At 41.3% G+C, this 26,344-nt stretch overlaps 2 protein-coding genes across 2 annotated transcripts in view; both read right to left on the reverse strand.

Moving 5' to 3' along the window:
* ITGA2 (integrin subunit alpha 2) overlaps positions 1-16,486 on the reverse strand; it is a 66,150-nt gene extending 49,664 nt beyond the window's left edge. Inside the window, exon 1 of the mRNA XM_079994693.1 lies at positions 16,016-16,486. Coding sequence (XP_079850819.1) covers positions 16,016-16,445 — 430 coding nt within the window. The 5' untranslated portion in view covers positions 16,446-16,486. The remainder of the gene's footprint in view (positions 1-16,015) is intronic.
* A 2,112-nt stretch (positions 16,487-18,598) lies between these two features.
* ITGA1 (integrin subunit alpha 1) overlaps positions 18,599-26,344 on the reverse strand; it is a 66,194-nt gene continuing 58,448 nt past the window's right edge. Inside the window, exons 28-30 of the mRNA XM_079994735.1 lie at positions 25,786-25,878; positions 24,743-24,859; positions 18,599-23,648 (exon numbers count right to left, since the gene is read on the reverse strand). Of these exons, the coding sequence (XP_079850861.1) occupies positions 23,604-23,648; positions 24,743-24,859; positions 25,786-25,878 (255 nt within the window). The 3' untranslated portion in view covers positions 18,599-23,603. The remainder of the gene's footprint in view (positions 23,649-24,742; positions 24,860-25,785; positions 25,879-26,344) is intronic.

Raw genomic sequence — 26,344 nt, forward strand, 5'->3', positions numbered from 1 at the left:
TCCACCATGATTTCCTGACTTAACCCTGTTCCATCCCCACCACTTGTCAGCACCTGACTTTTTCTACCTTGCTTACCTCCATAAATAATAATAATAATAATAATAATAATAATAATAATAATAATAATATAAATTTATTATTTATACCCTGCCCATTTGGCTGAGTTTGCCCAGCCACTCTGGACGGCTCCCAATCGAGTATTAAAAATAATACAGCATTAAATATTAAAAACTTGCCTAAACAAGGCTGCCTTCAGATGTCTTTTAAAAATAGGATAGTTGCTTATTTCCATGACATCTGGGAGGGCGTTTCACAGGGTGGGCGCCACTACCAAAAAGGCCTTCTGTCTGGTTCCCTGTAACCTCACTTCTTGCAATGAGGGAACTGCCAGAAGGCACTAGATCTCAGTGTCCAAGCTGAATGATGGGGGTGGAGACGCTCCTTCAGGTATACAGGACCGAGGCCGTTTAGGGCTTTAAAGGTCAGCACCAATGCTTTGAATTGTGCTCGGAAATGTACTGGGAGCCGATGCAGATCTCTGAGGACCAGTGTTATATGGTCCCGGCGTCCACTCCCAGTCACCAGTCTAGCTGCTGCATTCTGGATTAATTGCAGTTTCTGGGTCACCTTCAAAGGTAGCCCCACATAGAACACATTGCAGTAGTCCAAGCAGGAGATAACTAGAGCATGCACCACTCTGGTGAGACAGTCTGTGGGCAGGTAGGGTCTCTGCCTGAGTACCAGATGGAGCTGGTAGACAGCTGCCCTGGACACAGAATTAACCTGTGCCTCTATGGACAGCTGTGAGTCCAAAATGACTCCCAGGCTGCGTACCTGGTCCTTCAGGGGCACAGTTACCCCATTCAGGACCAGGGAGTCCCCCACACCCACACCCACCCGCACCCACCCACACCCTGTCCCCCCAAAACAGTACTTCTGTCTTGTCAGGATTCAACCTCAATCTGTTAGCCGTATCATTCCTGTATACTGTATAGCACATTGCTGCAAGTGCACAAACAAATAAGAAGCTGTTGTCATCAGAGCAGTCACCAGTGCACACAGACCCATTCTAAATTCATTGACGTTTGTGACAACAATACAGGCTAGAATCAACTATCTGTGCTTAAATTATGTGAAAGGACCTAGATCCTTTTCAGGTGAGAGATTTCCCACCTCGTGCCACAAAGAACTGGATCAGACCCAACACTGGAAGGTTGGTATCCAATGCTTCTTGACCCAATATTACCTACAAGAGCTCCAGGTGTCCCTGAACATGGGGAAGAGGCATTTAATGGACTACCTTTATATGACTGAAGCAGAAATAGATTTTTTATTATTATTATTATTATTATTATTATTATTATTATTATTATTATTACTTCTTCTAAGTGTTCACCATGGTTTCCACTTATTAAAATGATGAACTTTCAAGCCAGATATTTGACAAATCTTCCGTCTGCCTCATTAAGAGTCACCTTCACAGAAGTACGCTTTCTATCTATGCCCTCAGTGGTTCTAGATGGGTGATACAACAGAATACCTTATGAAGAGAGACTCTGTCTGTGTGGGCAACCATGTGTAGAGGACATTTCCCATTACTTACTACAATGTACACTTTATACAGACCCAAGAAACCAATTCATAAAACCCCTTTTCATGAAGGAAACAAATATAACCAGGGCAGAGAGGGTGAAATGGCAGCTGAGTGATACTGATGGGAGCAGGGCTGGGGCGGGAGAGTGCTAGAGCTCTGTCTGGTCAAGCTGCATGGAATCAATTTCAATCCATTACCCCCGAGGATGTGGACAGGCTGCTTGGACGCGTGAAACCAACCACCTGTCTCCTGGATCCTTGCCCATCCTGGCTAATAAAAGCAAGCCGGGAAGGGCTGGGCGATGGGCTCTGCGGGGTGGTGAATGCTTCCCTCTGTGAGGGAACATTCCCAGATCCGCTGAAAGAGGCGGTCATTAAACCGCTTCTTAAAAAACCATCTTTAGACCCGGCCAGTATGGCCAACTATCGCCCAGTCTCAAATCTTCCTTTCTTGGGCAAGGTGATTGAGCGCGTGGTTGCTGAACAACTCCAGGCATGCCTGGAGGATGCGGACCATTTGGATCCCTTCCAATTGGGATTCAGGCCTCATCATGGGACTGAAACTGCCTTGGTCGCGCTGGTTGATGATCTCCGGCGAGCTAGGGACAAAGGTAAGAGTTGTTTCCTAGTTCTGCTGGATCTCTCAGCGGCCTTTGATACAATCGACCATAACATCCTTCTGGACCGTCTAGAGGGGCTGGGAGCTGGGGGCACTGTTATACAGTGGTTTCGCTCCTTCCTCCTGGGCCGTGTTCAGAAAGTGGTGGTGGGGGGTGAGTGTTCAGACCCCTGGGCCCTCACTTGTGGGGTGCCTCAGGGTTCCGTCCTCTCCCCCATGCTTTTTAACATCTATATGAAGCCGCTGAGAGAGATCATCAGGGGGTTTGGACTGGGTGTCCATCAATATGCAGATGATACCCAACTCTACCTCTCAAATCAGAACCAGTGAAGGCGGTGAAGGTCCTGTGTGAGTGCCTGGAGGCGGTTGGAGGATGGATGGCGGCTAATGGATTGAGGTTGAATCCTGACAAGACAGAAGTACTGTTTTTGGGGGACAGGGGGAGGGCTGGTGTGGAGGACTCCCTGGTCCTGAATAGGGTAACTGTGCCCCTGAAGGACCAGGTGCGCAGCCTGGGAGTCATTTTGGACTCACAGTTGTCCATGGAGGCGCAGGTCAATTCTGTATCCAGGACAGCTGTCTACCAACTCCACCTGGTACGCAGGCTGAGACCCTACCTGCCCGCGGACTGTCTCGCCAGAGTGGTGCATGCTCTAGTTATCTCCCGCTTGGACTACTGCAATGCGCTCTACGTGGGGCTACCTTTGAAGGTGACTCGGAAATTACAACTAATCCAGAATGCGGCAGCTAGACTGGTGACTGGGGGCGGCCGCCGAGACCACATAACACTGGTCTTGAAAGACCTACATTGGCTCCCAGTACGTTTCTGAGCACAATTCAAAGTGCTGGTGTTGGCCTTTAAAGCCCTAAACGGCCTTGGCCCAGTATACCTGAAAGAGCGTCTCCACCCCCATCGTTCTACCTGGACACTGAGGTCCAGCGCCGAGGGCCTTCTGGCGGTTCCCTCATTGCGAGAAGCAAAGCTACAGGGAACCAGGCAGAGGGCCTTCTCGGTAGTGGCGCCTGCCCTGTGGAACGCCCTCCCATCAGATGTCAAAGCGATAAATAACTACCTGACATTCAGAAGACATCTTAAGGCAGCCCTGTTCAGGGAAGTTTTTAATCTGTGATATTTTAGTGTATTTTTTGTTTTTATGGAAGCCGCCCAGAGTGGCTGGGGAAACCCAGCCAGATGGGCGGGGTACAAATAATAAATAATTATTATTATTATTATTATTATTATTATTATTATTATTATTATTATTATCTGTGACTTATAAGGTGGCTCTCTATGCCTTGGCAGCTAGGAAGTTTAGGAAGAAAGAACTGAATGGGTTAGCGGTCAATTGCAAAGGGGACTCTGAGAACTAATTTGCACATTTTGTTTGAAAAATATTTTTTACTCTGCATAACAAGAAATTTTTGGTGGATTTCATCATGGTTCTACTGCATATGTAGTGACTCCTTTTTTTCATTCTTTGGATGTTGCCATGGCCTTTGGCTAGCACAATAAAAATTATAAAATTATAAAATTTAAATCATTGAAGTTAGATGAGCTCTCCTCTGAATTAGAGCTTTGTATGGATTATTATGAGAGTCTGCCTGCAATTCATCATGCTGGAAATGGTTTGAGAGAGTGCTCCTAAATCATAACTTGAAAACTAGTCTTTATAAAAACCAACCGGAGGTGAAGAGCTGTCCTCATTCTTAATCAGTTTAGCAAGATTTTGTTTATGACCTGAACCCAAACAAAGGAAGTGAAACATCGTGACAGCGGTTGCCTTCCTAAGTAAATTGATCAATAACAGTACTGGTGCAGAAGTGAACTGTTTGCTAGAAATTATTTATAACTCTGTAGGTTTGCTGAATGTGCACAAAAATGTGATGCAAACAGAATGTGGGTATATCTTGTTCTAGGATCTTTTTACTGCTTTGTACTTTTGAATTAAATTGCAATGCACAGGAAATCATATTTAATATCTGTACTAAAAAAAAGAGCAAGCTAAGTTTGCTTCATACTTATTTTTAGCCTCTAAACAAATAAGGCCTTCTTCTTTTTAAATTTACATTTATAGAGTGCCAAGACACTGAACATCTGAATTTCAAGCAAGGAATAATACTATACAAATCTACAAGCTAGGATTTTTTTGCTAGTACTGTGACACTTACATTTCTCTCAATAGAATTTACATATCCTTCTCTCCTCAACCTTCCCATCTTACCTTCCTGTACTTTGTACCCTGTACACACCTGTTAGTAACACCAGCTGCTTATTTCCTATTTCCTACTGTTGAATGGCAGTTGTCAGAATACAGTAAGGCATTGTTTTGCTGGATAACAGCAAAAGTTAATTGACTTTATGTGCAACTTTCTAATATTGTGCCAGAAAAATAACTTAGAATCACAGAATGATAAAGCAGCTCCGTGCAGGAATCTCACAACTACAGAATCCCTGACCACGTACCCTCCTCCTGCATAGCTATTAAGAGTTGGACTGGGAGACCAGAGTTCAAATCCCCACCTGGCCATAAGGTTTACTGAGTGGTTGTGAAAAGGTAGGATATAAATGTTATAGACGAATAAATAACAGTTCCAGCAAAGGAGAGCCCAACACCTTTATTTAAAAATAGTAAGCATATAAATATGATTTGATTTAATATTTATATTTGCATTCCAATTTTCCAACAAAGACGCTCACAATAATCACAATACCATTAAAAACAAACATTGCAACTACTATAACACAATAGCATAAATAAAGAAAACAACAAATTCATCAAAATGATTGCTACAATTCAATAAAGTCGTAGTAATTCAAAATGTCAGAAAATGTCAGAAATCAGAAATCATTCATCAAAATGATTAATACTACTCAATAACGTCACAGTATAGGCAGCAACCATGCACTGGTGGAGCCCATGCCCTGCCCCCATTCTGCCCCAGTTCTACTCCCTTCCGGGCCCCAAAATACCCATGTATTTTGCACTGGACATGTGCAAAATGGTCACCGCCATACAAATGGTTGGGTCCAAAGAAGTCTGAACATGTATGCACTTGGAAGTGGGCAGGGGGAGGAGAGAGAAGTGATTTTTAATGTTTGAAGTTTTATTCTGCTTTTAATGTTCTGTTGAAAGCCGCCCAGAGTGGCTGGGGAAACCCAGCCAGATGGGCGGGGTAATAATAATAGTAATAGTAATAATTTGCTGATGTTCCCTTTGGGTTGCAACCTCATGCTGCACCTCATGAAATTATGAAGCATTGCCCTCAAAAGGAAGTAAAGGAAATGTGTTTCATCATACTGAAACCAGCAGAGAAAAAAACATTTCTGTACATTGTTTGCCTAAAATACTTTTAGGTAAACCTTTAAGGATTTTGAAGTATTGGATTGCCTCTAATCCAGCCTTAAACCCCAAGCCAACCTTCAGAAAACGAGGAAGAAAATACAGGTATTACAGGTAACAAAACAAAACACATAAAATATCCTGGTAAGGCTGGCTTTGCTGCCAGCTCCAAAAATAGTAGTGCAACCACACAAAAAGGCAATGTGTTTCTTGTAGATAAATAATAATAATAATATGAGTACTTATAGTCGCAGCCATCACAAACTTGCTTCCTTCAGGCTATCTCCTTTAAATGGTGATGCTTCTTGAAGCTCTTACCAAATGCATCAGAACGTGTTTCCTCATCCCCAAACCAGAGGAAATACATCCATGTGCAATGTTTTATCTAGAATGCTTCTTCTACAGGATAGGTAAAAGTATTTATCAAAAAGATTTTTCTCATTTGGAGAATGAATTAAAGGGAGGGGGTACTGAGATAACTATGTATAACCTTGCGTGTATGTCTACAAAAGCCAAAAGACCACAGATAACAGTACAATGAAAAGAAGTAACCACACTTCCTCACCCCCCACTACACCTATGTTCCCTTGCCTGATCTTAGTCATCACAAGAAACCAGCAAATTGGCTTTTTTACATGCCTGCTCTTGCTTCCCTCCAGACAATCTCACACAATCTGCAACAGTGCAGAGGCTAAAATGATGTTACCTTCTGATCAACTTCCTAGTGCATCTAAATGGGTGCTTATTGTGAGGTTGGTGCTTTTATTTATTCCATTAAATTTATATATCACTTGATTGTAAAAAAAAAAAAAGCAACAACCTTCAAAGCAGTTTACAAAAAGCATAAAACAATAAAATTATTGGTAAGAACGATTAAAAAAACTATTTAGAATATAAAATAAAATAAAACCAGCAATAAACTAAAAATGCATCCACTTTCTAGATATCTGCGTAGGCTTATCTAAACAAATACAGTTTTGGCAAGCACCAAAAACAGTACAATGAAGGCACCTGTCTGATATCAATAAGCAGGGAGTTTTAAAGTCACATTAAAATATCAATTTCTTTGAAATGCAGAATGGGTATTATGTTACACCTGCAACAGTGCCAGTTCCTCAGATTGAAGCAGTTGAGAAAGCACACATCTCACAGGTAAACTAGTTCTAGGGTTGTTAAGGGCTTTGTAATAATAATAATAATAATAATAATAATAATAATAATAATTTATTATTATTTATATCCCGCCCATCTGGCTGGGTTTCCCCAGCCACTCTGGGTGGCTTCCAACAGAACACTAAAACACAATAACCTATTAAACATTAAACGCTTCCCTAAACAGGGATGCCTTCAGATGTCTTCTAAAAGTTTGGTAGTTATTTTTCTCTTTGACATCTGGTAGGAGGGCGTTCCACAGGGTGGGTGCCACTACTGAGAAGGCCCTCTGCCTGGTTCCCTGTAACTTGGCTTTTTGTAGTGAGGGAACCACCAGAAGGCCCTCGGCGTGGAGACGCTCCTTCAGGTATACTGGACCAAGGCTGTTTAGGGATTTAAAGGTCAGCACCAACACTTTGAATTGTGCTCGGAAATGTACTGGGAGCTTGTAAACGTACTTGTATACTAATACAATGGTACCTCAGGTTACATACGCTTCAGGTTACATACGCTTCAAGTTAAAGACTCCGCTAACCCAGAAATAGTAGTTCAGGTTAAGAACTTTGCTTCAGGATGAGAACAGAAATCGGGCTCCGGCGGCACGGCAGCAGCAGGAGGCCCCATTAGCTAAAGTGGTGCTTCAGGTTAAGAACAGTTTCAGGTTAAGTACGGACCTCCGGAACGAATTAAGTACTTAACCTGAGGTACCACTGTAGTAACACATTGACACTTTCTATGCATATATGTTTTGTTCAGCATCTACACCACATCACTGGCATGAAAATGCCTGTCTACATTCCCCCATTCCTGCCTTCCAGGGGAAATCTTGTATGTAAAAAGTAAAACTGTTGCCAGCAGCTCATTTGCAGTACTGTATCTCAATGGCCCACCTGCAAACTAAGTTGGACATGCCTGATTTAGAGCAAGTCTCTTCTCCCAGTGCAGCTGCAGAAGACCTGGCCCACAATGTTTAGGCAGGTTCCCCTAGCTCTCTTGTGAGACTTGCTTGGAGGGAAAGATGCAGGAGGCTGCAGTGGGGAGGATGGGAAGGGGAAGATCAGTTACGTGGGCTTTCTGCCAGCGAAACACCGGCTACAACCCTCTCTCTTTCAGTGGCTAACAATGATTTAAGGATTAAACACGGAAATGTTGACTGCTCTGCATACATGGGCCCTTAAACAATATGCCCCAAAACAACAGAAGCATATGCTGCTGGCATGGAGCAGCATGTAGAACTCTGATCGGAATGCAGCTTGTGTCCTGTCTGCATTTCAACACGGTAACCATGGAAATGGGGACAAGCCTGCACAAAGCCAAACAATGGAAACCTTGAAATGAGTAAGTGAAAATGACAACAGGGAATTGTGAGTGTTCAAGACTTTTCAGAGTGCTAATGGCTTGGTCTAGCCTTCTGAAGTAAAAAGAACTTAGAAACACATACATACATACATACATACATATATATATCCTCTGCCCCCAAATTTAATTACATTCAATTTGTTTTGAAACCTTTTTAATATTTACATCTGCCTGCTAATAAAGTGGCAATTCAGCTTAGAAATTATCTGAAAAGGGGTTGCCTTGATACATTTTAAAAGTACATACAGTGGTACCTCGGGTTAAGAACTTAATTCGCTCCAGAGGTCCGTTCTTAACTTGAAACTGTTCTTAACCTGAGGTACCACTTTAGCTAATGGGGCCTCCCGCTGCTGCCGTGCCGCCACCACGCGATTTCTGTTCTCATCCTGAAGCAAAGTTCTTAACCCGAGGTACTATTTCTGGGTTAGCGGAGACTGTAACCTGAAGTGTCTGTAACCTGAAGCGTCTGTAACCCAGGGTACCACTGTACTTCTTGTCCTTTACATATTATCTGATTTCATTTGCAAAATATTGTTGAATGCTGCTGTGGGGACCCAGGTCTTGCTTGCGGGTTTCCCATAGCCGTCTGGTTAACCACCGTGGTCTGTGAACCACTTAATTCAAGTAACCCAGAACATTCAAGGAAATCTGTATTTTGCTCTGCACTGGATTTGTTTTAGTGGCAATGGAAATCATGGCTGTTTTGACCAGGGCTAGGCTTTCTGACAGGCTAAGCAGGCCTTGTCCCTCAACATTTATCAGTGAACAGGGCAGGGGCCTTCCTCAGTGACATGGCCTAGGATCCATGATTTCATAATATGGTGATGTGTTTCAGGAGTGCCAACTTAAATAAAATATGGGGGGGGGGGAGACAGATAAGCCCTACCCAACATAATCAATCACATGATGTGGCACACACACCATTTGAATGGCAATGTCCATTAACTTTGGGGGCCCCAGGCCTTCAAATATTTTATTTGGGGGCTGAAGGGACCTCTGCCTCTAGGAATTGGCTCCTATTATGGGTTTAATTATAACGCTTGGCTCTGAAGGTTAAAAAACATTTTCTTTTTCTCATAACGGTGAAAGGTTGGGTTTTCATCACTTGCCACCCTCAAGTCTAAATGCAAAAGCAGGGTGAATGCTGAGCCAGACCTGAGGTGAAAGCTGACAATTCACAGAACTTTCTCACAACAAAAACAGGCACATCCATCATATTAGAAAAGCAAGACTATGGCTGTTAAAATTTGTGGTTTGTGGTTTGCTTTGTAGAACAAAAACGGTGGTCCACCAAGTCCCCCAGCAATTTCCTTTTTTTTTTTTTAAATAATTTTTTTTATTAATTTTCCAATTTTTAAAAAACACAACAAAAACAACATGAAAACAAACACAAAAAGTCATACTTTCTTAACCTTATTTCCATAAGCCTCTTTTCTCGGACTTCCCCATACCTTCCACTTTTTGCATCCTTTTTTTTTTTTTACAATTATTCAACAACCCTTTTAGTCAATTTAAATATAAATTCATTCTCCTTTTCAATTTTACCCTAAATCAAACAAAATTTGCCGCTGTAATTCTACATCTCCCTCTCTCTTAGCATTTTAGCATTCCTCAATTTTATAATAACTCTTAAGATATATTTTAAACTTCTCCCAATCTTCTTCCACAGTCTCTTTCTCTTGGTCACGGATTCTGCCGGTCATTTCTGCCAGTCCCATAAAGTCGATCACTTTCGCCTGCCATTCCTCCAGCGTGGGTAGCTCTTGTGTCTTCCAATACTTTGCTAGAAGAATCCTTGCTGCCGTAGTAGCGTACAGAAAGAAATTTTTATCCTTCCTCGGCACCAGCTGGCCGACCATACCCAAGAGAAATGCCTCTGGTTTCTTATGAAAGGTGCATTTAAGTACTTTCTTAATCTCATTATAAATCATTTCCCAGAAGGCCTTAATCTTTGGGCAGGTCCACCAAAGGTGGAAAGAAGGTACCTTCAGTCTCTTTACATTTCCAACATTTGTTATTGGGCAAATGATAAATCTTCGCAAGCTTGACTGGAGTCATGTACCACCTGTAAATCATTTTCATAATGTTTTCTCATAAGGCATTACATGCCGTGAATTTAATACCTGTGGTCCATAACTGCTCCCAGTCAGCAAACATAATGTCATGACCTATGTCCTGTGCCCATCTAATCATAGCTGGCTTCACTGTCTCATCTATTGTATTCCACTTCAACAGCAAGTTATACATTCTTGATAAATTCTTAGTATTGGGTTCTAACAATTCTGTTTCTAGTTTCGATTTCTCCACCTGGAAACCAATTTTCCTGACTTGTTTGTAAGCCTCCATTATTTGAAAATAATGGAGCCAATCCCGTACCTTGGACTTTATTTTCTCAAAACTTTGTAGTTTGAATTCACCACCTTCTTGTTCTAGGATTTCAGAATATTTTGGCCAATTAGTTCTCATATTAAGTTTCTTTACCTCCTTAGCCTCCATTGGTGAAAGCCACCTGGGAGTTTTATTTTCCAGTAAATCTTTGTACCGAATCCAAACATTATATAGTGCTTTCCTAACAATATGATTTTTAAAACCCTTATACACTTTAACCTTGTCGTACCAAATATATGCATGCCAGCCGAAATTATTATCAAATCCTTCCAAATCTAGAATGTCTGCATTTTCAAGAAGTAGCCAGTCTTTTAACCAGCAGAAAGCTGCTGATTCATAGTACAATCTTAAGTCCGGCAGGGCAAACCCCCCTCTTTCTTTGGAATCAGTAAGTATCTTGAACTTAATTCTGGGCTTTTTGCCCTGCCAGACAAATTTAGATATATCTTTCTGCCACTTCTTGAAACAGTCCAATTTATCCACAATTTGTAATGTCTGAAACAAAAATAACATTCTAGGCAATACATTCATTTTGATTACTGCAATTCGACCTAACAAGGAAAGCTTCAGGTTCGACCATATTTCTAAATCCTTCTTTATCTCTGTCCAGCACTTATCATAATTATCCTTAAATAGGTTTACATTCTTAGATGTCATGTTAATCCCCAGGTATTTTACATTCTTTGCCACTGTTAACCCAGTTTCCTCTTGGAATCTCTCTCTTTCAACATTTGTTAAGTTTTTTTCCAGTACCTTAGTTTTTTGTTTATTCAATTTAAATCCAGCGACCTGACCAAATACTTGAATTAGTTCTAAAACTCTTTTGGTACTAGTGTCTGGCTCTTGCAATGTTAATACTAAGTCATCTGCGAAGGCCTTCAATTTATAATGTCTGGCTCCGACCTGAATCCCTTTCACCAGCTGGTCCCCCCTAATCATATTTAACAAAACCTCCAGGACCGATATAAAAAGTAATGGGGATATTGGGCACCCCTGCCGTGTCCCTTTTTCAATAAGTAGTTCATCAGTAACCACATTATTTACAATTAACTTTGCCTTTTGCTCAGAATAAATTGCACTTATACCATTTTCAAACTTTTGGCCTACCCCCATCCCCTGGAGGTTCTTCTTCATAAATTTCCAAGATATATTGTCAAAGGCTTTCTCCGCGTCCACAAAGATTAAAACTGCCTTTGTATTAATGCTCACTGTCAACATTTCTATAATATCAATTATGTTCCTTACATTAGTAGATATATGTCTACCCGGGAGAAAGCCTGCCTGATCTTTATGAATCTCCTCCATCAACACCTTCTTCAATCTTTTTGCCAAAATGTCTGCAAATATTTTGTAATCCACATTAAGTAATGATATAGGGCGGTAGTTCTTGATCTGTTTTTTATCAACCTCAGTCTTTGGTATAAGTGTAATAAAAGCTTCTTTCCACGTTTCGGGTGCCCTTTTCCCCTCTAATATCTCGTTGCAAACCTCCTTAAGCGGCTGTATTATCCAGTCCTTCAAAGCTTTGTAGTATCTGGAGGTTAATCCATCTGGCCCTGGAGATTTTCCCAATTGCATATTTTGAATGGCACCCTCTATTTCTTGTTCAGTTATTTTCTCATTTAAGACCAGCATACTTTGTTGGGAAATTTTTTGTAATCCATATTTCTCGAGAAATTCTTCCATTTCTCTTTCGTTTTCCGGCCCTTGTACATATAACCTTCTGAAATAACTCTGAAAGCAATTACTGATCTCATTTGGTTTAGAAATGTTCTTTCCATCCACCTCCAAACTTGTGACTGTGTTCAATTTCTGTCTCTTCTTCAATTGCCATGATAGGAGTTTTCCACATTTATCTGCCGATTCGAATGTCTTTTGTCTCATTTGCTTAATCTTCCATTCAATCTCCTGGTTCATCAATTCCATATATTGCTTCTGATACAATTTAATTTCTCTCAAGATCTCATGTGACTTTGGTTTAGATCTCAATTTCTTTTCACTATCTTTTATCTTTTCCAGAATCTTATCTCTCTTCTCATGCTGTTTCCTCCTTTTTAAGGAATTCTGTTGTATCAGGAAACCCCTCATCACGGCCTTGCTTGCGTCCCAGATCACTCGTTTCTCCACTTCTGTCCTCAGATTTATCTCAAAGTAATCCTTCAAAGTCTTTTGGGCCTTTTGGTAAACCTCTGGATCTCTAAATAAGGTGTCATTCATTCTCCATCTAAAGGAGCCAGCTGTTGTTATTTTCATTTCCATCTTTACCGCATTGTGGTCGGAGCATGTCTTCGGGCAGATTTCCACTTTTTTTATCCTTGGAGCCATTCCACTAGTAATCCATATTTGATCTATTCTTGTCCAGGTCATCTGTGATTCCGAAAAGAATGTTCCCTCCCTCTCGAGAGGGTTTCTTGTTCTCCAAATGTCAATCAGGTCCAAGTTGTCAGTCATTTCGAAGAAAGTCTTAGGTAATCTCCCATCCTTGGAGATCACCTGTCTTTGTGCTTTGTCCATATTTGTAGAGACGCCGCCGTTCATATCCCCTAAAAGAATCACCTTATAGTCCAAATAGTCCATTAATGTCTCATGCAGTTTCTTATAAAATTCTGCCTTCCCTTCATTCGGTGCATAAATTCCAAATATCAAAAATTTTTCTCCTTGAATCTGTATCTCAATTGCCAAAATTCTTCCATGTTCATCTTTGAAAATCTGTTTTGGAGCCAATTTCTCTTTTGCATAAATCACCACTCCATGTGGTCCACGCACACACGAAGTTTGAGAACTGCTGATCTACACTGTTTTGACAGTATTGGTACACACTGTCACTCTAGGCTGGGTGCTTTTACAGCGTGAATTGGTGCTTTTGTTTAAAGTCCAAATACTCTCACCATGAGAATAAAAGGCAGATTAGACAAAAATGCAGATAGAACATTTCATGAACTGAGACTTCATCCTTTCTTGGGGGGAAAAAATCACAGGGTGGTTTTCATGCCACAATTCTTCCAAAAGGTTAATGTCTTTTGTATCTGATTTCACTCCCTCTGGCACTGCATTCCACAATGTTTCCCATAGTTACTGAAATAACATGTTGGAACTTCTTACAGGTAAATGTTTTTGCATGCCATCCAACTCCATCATTAGCTCAGATAGATTAAAAAAAACCCTGATTTTTACAATCTGGAAACATTGAGAGAAAATGCTATGACATGAGAATATTGCAGCTGCTGTTCCCATAAAAATATGGGTAAACTTATCCAAAAACACAAGGCAGTTTAGATTTCCAAACTTTACATTCATCTTGGCCCAAGAATGAACATGGCATGTAAGATAACTTCAAGTTAAGATTATTATTTAAAGTTATTCAACTATAAAGGATTTTTTAAAAACCACCTTAAGGTTCTTAAACCTATAATTACATGATCATTACTACACCAATATCTCCATATTTCAGAACTAGGAGTTGAAACAATACAGTGGTTTGCTTAAGCTAGGGGTGGGCATTCCAGATCTTGTTGGACTCCATCACTCCCAGCTTTGTTGTTGTTGACATTTTACAACATGAACTCCTATTCCAGGCCAGAAAATATGAAATAACAGTAAGGACAGGAATCTTTTTGAGCCTGTGCAGAGTGCCTCTTCCCCACCATGATTGGCTACAGGGGATTGTGAGACTTCTAGATGTTAAACCAGCAGCAGTTGGCATGGCGGAAGTGCTTACATACCTCCCAACACTGTGGTGTATCTGGAGCAAAAGGATGAGAAGTGAGTCGGCAGTGAGGTCAGCGTGGTACAAATGTACTGCTGGGGGTGCTGGATTGCCTCTGCCAGTGCATTCACACTGTGCTGCCCTCACCATTGTCTCAGCCCTACTCTTGGGCCTCCTGGTGTGCTGCAGCAGCACTGGTGACAGGAGGTCAGGCAAGCATCACTGCCCTGCTGAATGCTGCTGTGCGAGGAGGTGAGGAACACAAGCTGAAGGAACACCCCAGAGTCTGCTGTCTAGACAAGTGGTGCAAGCAAGCCTAGTCATACATGTCAAAGTCAAAAGCAACAACACCACTTCATCTAGCTCTCAGTAGTATAACCAAAGGGTTGCTTTATTGTTTCTTAGGGAAGAGCTGTAGCTCAGTGGTGGAGCATCTGCATTGCCCAGATTCAATCCCTGGCATCCCCTTGCAGGGTTGATTCCAGACTTTTGGCCATCAACTGGAGATAAGAGTTGGTTTGCTGTAGTGGCTAAGAGTATGAGCCATGAAGTCCCTGTTTAAAATTTCACTTTAGCCATTAATTCACTAGGACCTCAATCCTACATGCTTATCTGGGTGTAAGTCTCATGGGTGGCTTACTCCTGAGGTAACACATTAAGGATCACATGGCAATATGGATATAAACATACCAGACTACCTTGCAAGAATGGTGTAATAATTACTGAGCTAAAATGGTTTCAACAGTTGAATGCCAGTACAGAAATGCTAGAGGGGTTGTTTTAAAAACAAAAAGCAAATTAGTAATAATAATTGTGCCCAAGGAGTCCAAGGCAGCATACCCAATTCTCTTCCCATTTTATCTTCACACCTGCCCTGCAGGGTAGCCTAGGCTGAGAGTGTCTGGAATGAGGTCCTCAAGCAAGTGTCATGTCTGAATGGGGATCAGTCTCCCCAGTCCAAGAAGAAACCCTGCATCCACATGGGCTGCCAAGATTTATAATCTCTTCCTCTTCATCTACACCCTTGGTCTATATATTATCCACAACAATTTATCGTTGTTATTGTTGTTGTTATAAAGACAACTCAGTCAGCAGACCATGAAGTTCTTAATCGCAGGGTCGTGGGTTCAAGACCCACAGTGAGCAAAAGATCCCTACATTTCAGGTGGTTGGACTAGATGACCCTCGTGTTCCTTTTCAACACTTACAATTCTATGATAAAATAAAATCCCTTCCAGTAGCATCTTAGAGACCAACTAAGTACACACGAAAGCTCATACCAATAACAAACTTAGTTGGTCTCTAAGGTGCTACTGGAAGGAATTTTTTAAATTTTGTTTTGACTATGGCAGACGAACACAGCTACCTACCTGTAACTAATTCTATGATAGTCTATGAAGATCCTGCCCAAATGCAAAAAGACTGTCAAGTCTCACAGGTTTCAACAGAAGAGAGTTAAAAGCGCCATTCACACACCCCATGATTGACAGCAGTGCGACTAAGTTTTCTAGATCCACCGAAAGTCAATCCCATTAATTTCAATAGGCCTACTCTAAGTAAAACTTAGCTGAATGGCATCCTGAGTTTTCACCAGCAGAGAAGAGAAGGTTTGTTTGTGTTTTCCTCCTGGGGAGATTTACAAATGGAGCGCAAAATGAGACTTTTCTTTCCGATGCTGGTGGGTTTGTTTGGGGTTGGGGGTTAAGCAAAGAGGCGCCCTTGCTTTGCAAGCGCCTCGCATCCCGCTGCAGTTCAGGACTTGGCAGAAGAAGCGCGTCCCGAGGCGACAGCAGAGGCTCCTGCCCTGCTGCAGCGGGCGAGTTCCCACCTGCCCGACAAGAAAGCCGCCGACTTACCTGAGCTGAGCAGCAGCAGCAGCAGCAGGCGCCTCGCAGCCAGGCAGCTCACGCAGCGTCCTCTCGCGCCCATAGTTCCCAGCGGAGAGGGGACCGCGCTGGCGACTGTACCAAGCAGAAGAAAGAGAGGGGAGGAGGGTCGAGGCGAGGGCGCAAGGTGCAGCTCGGCCGCGGCAGGCGAGTGAAACGAGCTGCGCGAGCCACGAGAAGTCGTGAGAGGGCAGGGCAGCTCCGCCCACCGCCGGCCACCCCCGCCACGCTCCTGCTGGTGGAAGGAGCCCCCAGGGAGAGAAGGCGGCAGCCCCTCCCCGTTCCCCTTGCCAACAAACACCTCCTGCGGCCCGACGTCGCCGCCCAGAGACAAAAAGTCTCTCAGGGCCCGCGCTCTCCCGCCACAAACGCGCGAGCTTTTTTCATTCACCTGCCTCATAACTCGGAACTCCGAGCACGCCCCCCTCTGAAAGCTCAACTTTTTCGTCTCACAGGCCGGCCAGAAGTGACGAAAACGGACGGCTGCCAGGGCAGAACTTTAGGGCGGATGGCCAGGACCCTATTCAGCGCAACTATATTTTAAAGCCAGTAAAATAACAGCTAAAGCAAAGTGAACCTCTAAAAAAATAGGTTCTGTGTCTAAAACAACCCTGAGGGGGCTGCCTGGTTCTTTTCGAACTACAACTCCCATCAGCCCTTGCCAGCAGGGCCAATGGTCAAGGATGATGGGAGGTGTAGTCCAACAACCTGGAGGGCACCAGGTTGGCAAAGACTCGTGTAAAATTCCTTAATGTATTGTATTATATTAGTGCCTTCTTGAGCGGAGGGATGACTAAGAATGTGTGGGCTTTTTGTTACCACTTCTCCACAGAATTTTCCTAGTATGCTGTACCTGCCTGCTCATGCCCACTTTTGCCACTGCATGCAAAAGAGACGCCCAGCAGAGGACCATTTTTGTACCATAGTTTCCTTTGAGATATCCGTCACCTAAGCTTCCCTAAACAGATGTAAGGAAGCTCCTTCCTCTGTCTGAGAACTGGCTTAGTGTCGGGATCTATGATGTGAGTCTGGAAGTCCCAAGGCTGAAATTTTGCCTTCATCACAAAGCTGGCTGGCCTTCCAAGCCATACTTTTTCACTATAGGCCTGCACTATAGGCATAATTATACTGGCCTATAATTTTCAGGGGTGTTGTGAGGATTACATTAGGTTCAGACATGCGCTGGCAACCAATGCAGGCACTTTAAAACAAGGGTTATTATGTCAGTTCTAAATGGACCCCTAGCTAATAATCTGGCTATTGCATTTTTAACTAGTTGAAGTTTCCAAGTTGTCTTCAAGGGAAGTCCCACACAGAGCTATTGCAATAATCCAGTCTGGAAGTAAACTGAGTGTGGAGTACCGTGGCCAAATCATCTCTTTCTGAAAGGGGCTGCAGTTGGGAAGGTGGAAAGTGTTGCCCTAGAGGGACACAATAGAAATGAGGACAAGAAGTGCTCCTCACATGCTACAAAAAAGGGGGGGAAAGTTCAAGGACCCTTGGACGGTTAAGTCCAGTCAAAGGCAACTATGGGGTTGTGGTGCTCATCTTGCTTTCAGGCTGAGGGAACCAGCGTTTGTCCACAGACAGCTTTCCAGGTCATGTGGCCAGCATAACTAAACTGCTTCTGGTACAACGGAACACCATGACAGAAACCAGAGCATACGGTAATGCTGTTTACCTTCCCACCACAGTGGTACCTATTTATCTACTTGCACTAGCATGCTTTCAAACTGCTGGGTTGGCAGGAGCTGGGACAGAACAAGAGGAGCTCACCCCATCACAGGGATTTGAACCGCCGACCTTCTGATCAGCAAGCCCAAGAGACTCAGCAGTTTAGACCACAGCACCACCTGCGTCCATGGCTCAAGTTCTTCTGACAGGTGCACCCTAGAGACCATAATAAGAGTTCCCTGAAATATGCACACCAGTACTAGTGCCCTTTGTAGAGCTGCAATTTCCAGAGTGATTTAACAATCCTCTCTTCCCAGGGAACTTTGAGAATTGTAGCTCTGTGAGCGGAAATAGGGTTTCTTGACAACTTGGAACACCCTTAACAAACCACAGCTCCCATAATTCTTTTGGCGGAGCCATGACTATTCAAGTGGTGTAATAGTTCTTTAAATGTATGGTGCATATGCAAACCCATATTGTATATAAATAGATGAACAGAAAGAACAGCAACAACAAATTTTCCTGCCCATATTAGCTGAATGTTAACTTTGATACAATTCCATTGGTCAACAGAATACTCAGAAACACTTGCCATAGAAATCTCATAGTAAATAGCTGGGTTGGGGTGGGTACTCTCTTAGCACACTATGAAGCGAGCGTCATTTATGTCTTACCAAATGTTTTGTGTTTGCCTTTTTCATTTTAGGATGGAATTTCTGTTTGAAAAACTCTACGGATTATTTCAAGACACAAAGCCAAAATAATTTCTGGCTCATCTTTAAACAAATGTTGAAGGAGCTTATTAATATTTTGAAATATAACACTGGTGGCTTAATGTCACCAGCTCATGAATGAACAAAAAAGGAGTGGAAACCTACAACAAGGAGAAGAGTGTTTATTCAAGTGACAATTTCCATACAAAAAAAGGTACAGTTTTACCATGTTATCACAATGGACGATGATCCATTGAAATAAAGTTACTTAAATTCATTGATTTTAACAGGTCTCCTCTGGGTATATCTAATGTTGGCTATCACTTTTTGAAATACACATTCTTACACCTTTTGTGGACTTTTGTTACATCTTTTTGCTAAGAGAATTTTTTTTTTCCAAATGGACTTCATTTCTGACATTTATTTTTAAGAAACAAGCCACTTGTTTTATTTACTTTTTTTCATAATGGCTCTGCCCTCTAAAAATCGGGTTCATGCAGCAAGAACTTGATGAAATGCACACCATGAATGGGCAGGATGTTTTCCTGGAGATGCAGTGATTCAAGATATGCGTCTCATCTGATAAGGCCACCCCCTCCATTCATGCTCACCCTGTATCAACACAGAATGTTGCAACTTCTTCTGAGGAACATTGTTAAGCAGTGTGGGAGAAGTCAGTGAGTCATTTAGATCCGTGCTAGTAAGGAAACTTAGAAATTCATGCAACAGATTCATCTTGAATTTGGACGCTTACATGCAACAACAATCATTTGTCCTTTTACTTATGTCAACATTTTCATATTCTGCACCTGTGATCAAAAGGTTTTTAGTGTTGCACTTTCAAATTTATACACTTTGAAATATCAAGAAAGCTGCTTCTGTTATGGGAAATCTCCAACACCAATGTTTTGTTCCTGGAAAAACACATTTTCCATGAAAGAGGGGATTTATTCATATACATATACATATACATATACATATACATATACATATACATATACATATACAAATACAAATACATATAATGACACAAATACTTGGAGTGTGTTTTCTTTCTTTTTAATAGAGCAATGCCAAGAAGAATGTAGAAAGACCAAAAATAAAAACAAAAAACCGTGTAGAAGCAAGCTCTTCTTTTCTACTGTTCTCTATCTTCAAAATTGTGTTGTGTTTATTTATCTCAAATAAATAAAAAAAAATAAAACATTGTCCAGTAGCACCTTAGAGATCAACTAAGTTTGCTCTGGGTATAAGCTTTCTCACATAAGTTGCACAACACCAGTGTCATAATGCTTATTAGTACCTGTTCCTCTTCTTCCACTCTAGCATGAGGCCCTATCTGCACTCAACATTTAAAGCATCATCATGTCACTTTAAACAGATCCAACTTCCACAGTATCCTCAGCGCTGACTGGAAGCAGCTCTCCAGGGTTTCAGACAGGGGTGTATAGATGCCAGGGACTGAACCCGGGATATTTTGCATGCAAACCAGGTTCTCTATCACTGAGTCATGTCCCTTCTAGCATTATGGTTAAGAAGCAGAGTTGAAGATAAGAACACAAGAGCCCTGCTGGATCAGGACCAAGGCCCATCTAATCCAACGTCCTGTTCTCACAGTGGCCAACCAGATGGCTATGCTTGAGTGCAACAGCAATATCCTCTCCTGTGGTTCACATCTCTCACCTCTGGCTTGCCTAAGGCCACCTGGTGATTACTTTCTCTGCCCCATCAACAATACCTACACCTGACAGGGTTGTTGCATGAAATAATTCACATGAAGCAATCCAAACAGTAAAATTAAGTCACGACCGTCCCACTGATTTCATTGGGTCACAGGTACAACTGATTTGGATTGCAATGCTATATACTTCATTCCTAGAAATTTAATACCAATTGAATTCAGTGGGACTTGCTTCGGAACAGACACTGAATGATAGTGTGGTGAGGTTGGATCCAGTTCATTACGATACTAGAAATTACACATAAGGAGGGTGAAATAGAATGAGGTCAAGATTCACTATCTCATCTTTCCAGGTGCACAGCTGACTGATCTTGAGGAATTGCTCAAGAACTGGCAACCCACAGTCATAATTATTCAGAAGTCTCAAGTTGTGGGTCTGTCTGTGGTTTCTGCTAAGTTATATTCACTAAACAAAGGGCTTTGTTCATCTTCTTCAGACAGGATTGTGAAATTGTATTAGGAACCAGCATACACAAACAAACAGTATGCATTCAGGAATGAACTCATGGTTTGCTTCAGACTCATGAATGAATGGATACTATAAGGCATGAATCAGACTCATTACATCAATTTAACATAATCACTTAAAACAATAAATGAAAATTTATTTAACTCTGTGTATACTCAAATATATTTAATGGTAACAGGTTTATACTACTGGAATAAACCTTGAGCTAGCACATTCTTTTGCCCTTATTCCTGTCTCCTTGTGCTTAATTCTCACTTCAGTGCAAACCATAGCTTGCTGCTGCACCCAGATCGGTAAACCATGGTTTCTGCTTTCCTTCTGAACTAGGATTGTAAGCCAGTTTGAAGTTGGCTCTACAATCCTAGGTTGAAGGATTAGTGCAAACTGTTATTTCCTAGATCAGATGTAATGGCAAGGTTTTATTTATTTATTGCCAAACAGTAAGTAACTAATTGAAAACACAATGGGAAGAAGTGCACAGGGGCAAGGCTGGTTCCTGTGGTTTGCTGTCATGTGTGAACTAGCTCTCGTGTACGTGTTCATTCTTGGGGAGAGGAATAACCTACCAACCAAGAATAGTGAAAAATTCAGATAGGGTAGCATAAAAGAGATAAAACTTTTGAAGTTAAACAATATGTACCAAGCTTACATTTAAAATATCCACATTTATATACACAACAAGCTACTCAAATTGTGAATGTATAGCAAAACATTTTCATAGTGCAGAAGAAAGGTGATATATTTGGGGAAAGATAATTAGACTTGCATTAAACAATATTAGATAACAATATGCAGCCAACTTTCTCCAGTAGAGCTTCACTGTCTTAAATTAGACTAAATGGGCCATTGAGTGCAATCTTCAGGCCATGATGCTAAGCAAGTTTACTTTTAAATTGAGTTCCATTAAAATGAATGGATTTCCCTTTTTTAAAGCGGCTAATTGGAACAAGTTAGTTGTATCTAAATAACCTTCTTGTGCTTTCAGTCACCTGTGGCTAAATTTAGTGGGATTTGGGCCACTGTGTTTTGTGCTCTATTAGGATTTTAAACATTCTATCTATTTCAGTGTATTTCTATAGATACAGTGTACACAATAGTGTTTCAGACAGACACTTAACATAGCTACTGTTTAAATAATTCCTCGACCCATAAGTAGCAAAAAATGAAAACCAAGGGAGGTCACCTTGCTTCATTGTAGCGCTAGACTCTTGTTTCTTTTTAATTGCTTGATACTGTGATGCATTTCCCTGTAGGAATTAGTGTATAATCCTAAATCTGAATTTCCATTCCTTTTAATTTATGTGCAAATAACAGGATTCTTGATGAGTTTTTCTGACAATGTCTTAAATGGCAAACAACAGAATCTCCAGTGTGAAATGTATGCCGTACCAAACAAATATGTGTGATTATTCATGCTGTGAATTCCTCACATGTCACAATTATGGCCACTTGCAATCTTCATGTAGTTATATGCTAATACAGCTGATCTGTAACCTTGTAGCAATAGGGCAACATAGATAAGTTTTGGGTTTGGACCCCACTCCCTCTAATAGACATAATGATATTTAGTCATTCCATGAAATACTTGCTCACATTTCCAAAATTCCAATGTGCCAGTTAAATTGGAAAAAAATATTTAAGCAAATATTTCATTACAAGCCACATGTATGAGTGGCTCTTTACTGACTGGCACTATTTTAAGCAACAGCATTGTCTACATCCTACCCACCCCCAATATAATTGCCAGATTAATGGAGGAAATATATTACAACCAGGGTTAAATGCCCACCAGCACCATAGAGCTCACAACCACCCCTATATATTTCCCCATCTCTTAAATGTTTGAAAAAGGTGTGTGCAGATTTGATTATCTTTTCAAAAATCTTAGTGAAACCACAGAAACTAAGTTTGTCTAGGCACACAAACCTCCTTTTGTAGAATAGTGAATGAATGAAAAATTTGGGCGGCGTCAGGAATGGACAGCACCAGCCAGCACTGCACTTGTATATATATATATATTGATGGTCATACAATAAATTGATCAAAACACATCTGCGTGTCTCATCATAAATAGAGCAGGGAAATCTTTCCTTTTCAAAACGATGCCTTCTGAGTGCTATTCTTTGAAGCAAATGTTTACCGCTCAAACCAACAGCTATGTTCAGGATTTGAAATTCAGGCTTACAGCGAAGTACCAAGCTTTGAATTCTTTTACTTATGGGAAATGATTCTGCACCTTCGCCCCTCTTTTGGAACAACAGAACAGCAACTTTACAAAACGTTTGCTGTACGTATCAGAGACTGATCCCAAATCCAATACTCTCTCTCAGCCTGGGGAAGGATGGCTGTGCTGTCTGGGGCTAACGTGGCTGTATTCCAAAATATAAGTAGAACGCCAGATGGGTAGGAAACCTGTCTTATTAGGAAGTGCATCCCATTTAGTTCAATAGAACACACTGCCCTATAAATGTGACAGTGCTGCTCTGAAAGCAAACACCATTTTTTTTTGGGAGGGGGAGGAGGAAATGACTGGGATCTACAGAGCTGCAGAGCTAAGCTAAGTTACCTTCAGCCAGTTGGTCCCAACCCACAATTCCACTGTTGTTTCCTTTCCTCTGTAGACCACTCTCCATTCTGGCCATATCCCAAATTGCTTTTAAAGCTCTCCTGGGTTTTAAAAGGAGTCTGCATGCCCCATGGAAATGGGTTGCTTGAGATGCAGAAGCCCAAAGTCTCCTTAGACGCACATGTGCTGTGTGCCCTTTTCTATCATTGATTTGTTGGCTTCATGTGTTTGTGTGTGTGTGTGTGTGTATTTAGTGTTAGGCACTTTCTGTTAGTGTTCAAGAAAACTTTTGTGACCGCCTAGATTGCTCCAAGTCAGTGTTTTACAGTCACATTTCTGAGGAAGACCTGAGGACAAGTCCTTGTAAAATTCCTAGTTTTCTTCTGGAGGGTTCTCTATTTCTCCATTTTCTTCCTTAAAGGCCTGTTGAAAAACCCAGCCTGAAAGGAAAGTAGTAACAACATTTTAATCCAGCTTTGAAAACTTGCAAGGATGTACAGGGATGGGGAAGAAATTCATTTCCGTTTGTATTTAAGGCCAACCTAACATACACTTCTCTGTCAAGAAAGGTTTTGCCATCAAAAATCAGTTTGGAATAACTGATTAGTTGTTATAAAACATCAGAAATAGGACACTCAGTCACGCAAAGAACAGAAAGACTTGAATTAAGACGATCATTGTGCAACTCCCAAGACGCTGATACTTGATTCAAATTGTGTACAGTGGTACCTCAGTTTAATCCGTTCCGGAAGTCTGTTCTTAAACCGAAACCGTTCTTAAACCAAGGTGTGCTTTCCCTAATGAGGCCTCCCGCTGCCGGTGCTCTTCCACCGTTTGGATTTCGTTCTTAGACTGAGGTAAAGTTCTCAAACCGGGACACTACTTCCGGTTTTGCGGAGTTCGTAAACTGAATTGTTCGTAAACAGGACTGTTCTTAAACCGAGGTACCACTGTATACATATTAAACCTGCTTTGTGTTATTTCCTTTTCTTTCTTTCTTTGGCTTTGACAAGGGCTCCCACTTGTGGTCAAATGCTTAATGCCACCCAGATGCTTCCTGCAATGGAAGTCACCAGATACCACTTCATGTACTATGGGTGATGATATTCAATGCTAGAAATCAGTTCTGAGTATGAGTAACATTTAGTCAGCATTCTGTAGCTGTAGCTGTTGTCAGCATTCTGTTTCAGGAGCCCTCCTCACCCTTTAGGGGTCCCCCCCCTTAAAATATGTTTTTTAACTTCTCTAAAACTTCAGGTTTGTTGAAGTCCGCTAACACCTCCCTCCTTATGCATGGATGGTGCCATTTTGGCTGTATAAGAACCGACATTTGGGGAACTGAGATCATTATTCCTTCATATGATATTGCTGCTGCAACAATAGAGGCACAAGGCAGCCTTTATCAGTAAGATAATATGTAGGGAGCAATTAGATTTTGCTTTAATACTGATCACCTTGTTCTGAATTTCACTGAGGGGAGAATAATTCTGAAACACTAAACTCAAATATGGAACAAACACTGCATATACCATACCTTCCATAATGCAAATATAAGCAGTGTAAGAATCAAAAGTCCAGCAAAAACGCTCAGCAGAATAACCCATAGTGGCACATGACCAGGAAGAAGCTCTTTGGAAATTTTAATAATGGTCTGAAAATTGAAAATATACACACAAATAAATCAGTATTTCAGTAATGACAGAACAAGGGTCTAGGTGTAATCTAATCTGTATTTAACTGTGTCTTAACACACACACAAACTTTTAGTTGTATTTAATTTTGAAGTTTTCATGCAAATACACAAAAGCAAGTGAAGGGGGAAAAGAGGCCTATTACGTGGGATAATATCCAGGGGAAAGCTGTGTGAGAGTTTTGCTTCTACTATTTACCTGTGCAAATTAGTGCTGTCCCAAAAAGTGTTTTGAAATAAAAACAACTGCAATTGATCTCAAGGTTTTGTGTACACAAGTACTACTGAAGTCAATGAAATGTAATTACCAATCACTTCAGACTGAATTCGCAACCAAGGCATACTAGGAGCACAATCCTATACATGCTAACTCAGAAGTGAATCCAAATACATTTAATGAGACTTCCTTCCGATAAACTTTGTAAAGAACTGCATCCCAAGAGATCTGAGCAGCTGTTGTGTGATGCAACCACAGGCATGTTTACTCAGAAGTAAGTGTTTATTTGGGAGAAAACCCCATTGGACTTACTTTTGGATAAATATGCAGAGAATTGTGCTGCAAAGCTGAGAATGTTAAAAATAAGCACCCTCATTATGCACTAATTTAATTAAGAGTGCAGTGGCAGAGAAGAAATTAGGTGGCTAATTTTCCACATCATGTGAAAATCAATGAACAGAATGTTTTTACTACCTTTCCATTTGATTGTAGTTGTGAATCTGGACAAATATTTCTGAAGAAATGAGCAGCCAGTCTGCATGTTTACTTAGAAGTAAATTCAGTGAGCCTTATGGCATAATTCATAAGGTTAGGATGGCAGCCTTTCCCCCTTCCTTAACTGGTTTGTGGATTGAGCTTCCAATGTTTGCAAGAGTCTGATGGGACTTACCTCTATTCTTTCATTTTCTTTTTTCAATATTAGTAATGAGTTTCCACTCCTAAGTAATGCTCTTACGTTGACCTCTGCACTATGAAGATTTGCCTAGAATAAAGCAGAAGAAAAGCAGTTTGAGGAAGCATCGGTTTCCAGAGATGAATCAGAACAGAGTATGATTTCTGCTTAAATTGTTTAAAACTGTGTAGAACAGCAGGTGGAAAACCTGCTTGAGAGGTGGTCTGAGAACTACAGTTCTTATCCCACCCACTGTCTGGTCTCTGGCACTCTGGCACAGAACTTTGCCATGTGTTGACCCTCTGTCTGATAAAAGTTGGCCACCCTTGATTTATGACATTCATTGCCACTGTCAGCTGTCTCGCTGAGATTGCCTTGGCACTTTGCTTCTTGTCTTGTTGAACAGCTCCTCTTCCTTACTGTGGGAAATAAAGGAGCAAGTTAGTGGTTCCTTCAGTTATGTGCCTTTTTGTAACACTTGCCCCCAGCTGTTCCCCTCCACTGCCACCAGAACTACAACAGTGTATTTATTTTATTCAATCATAGGCACCAGGAT

This window comes from Podarcis cretensis, assembly GCF_951804945.1.
Source record: "Podarcis cretensis genome assembly, chromosome: 11".
Lineage (NCBI taxonomy): Eukaryota > Metazoa > Chordata > Lepidosauria > Squamata > Lacertidae > Podarcis > Podarcis cretensis.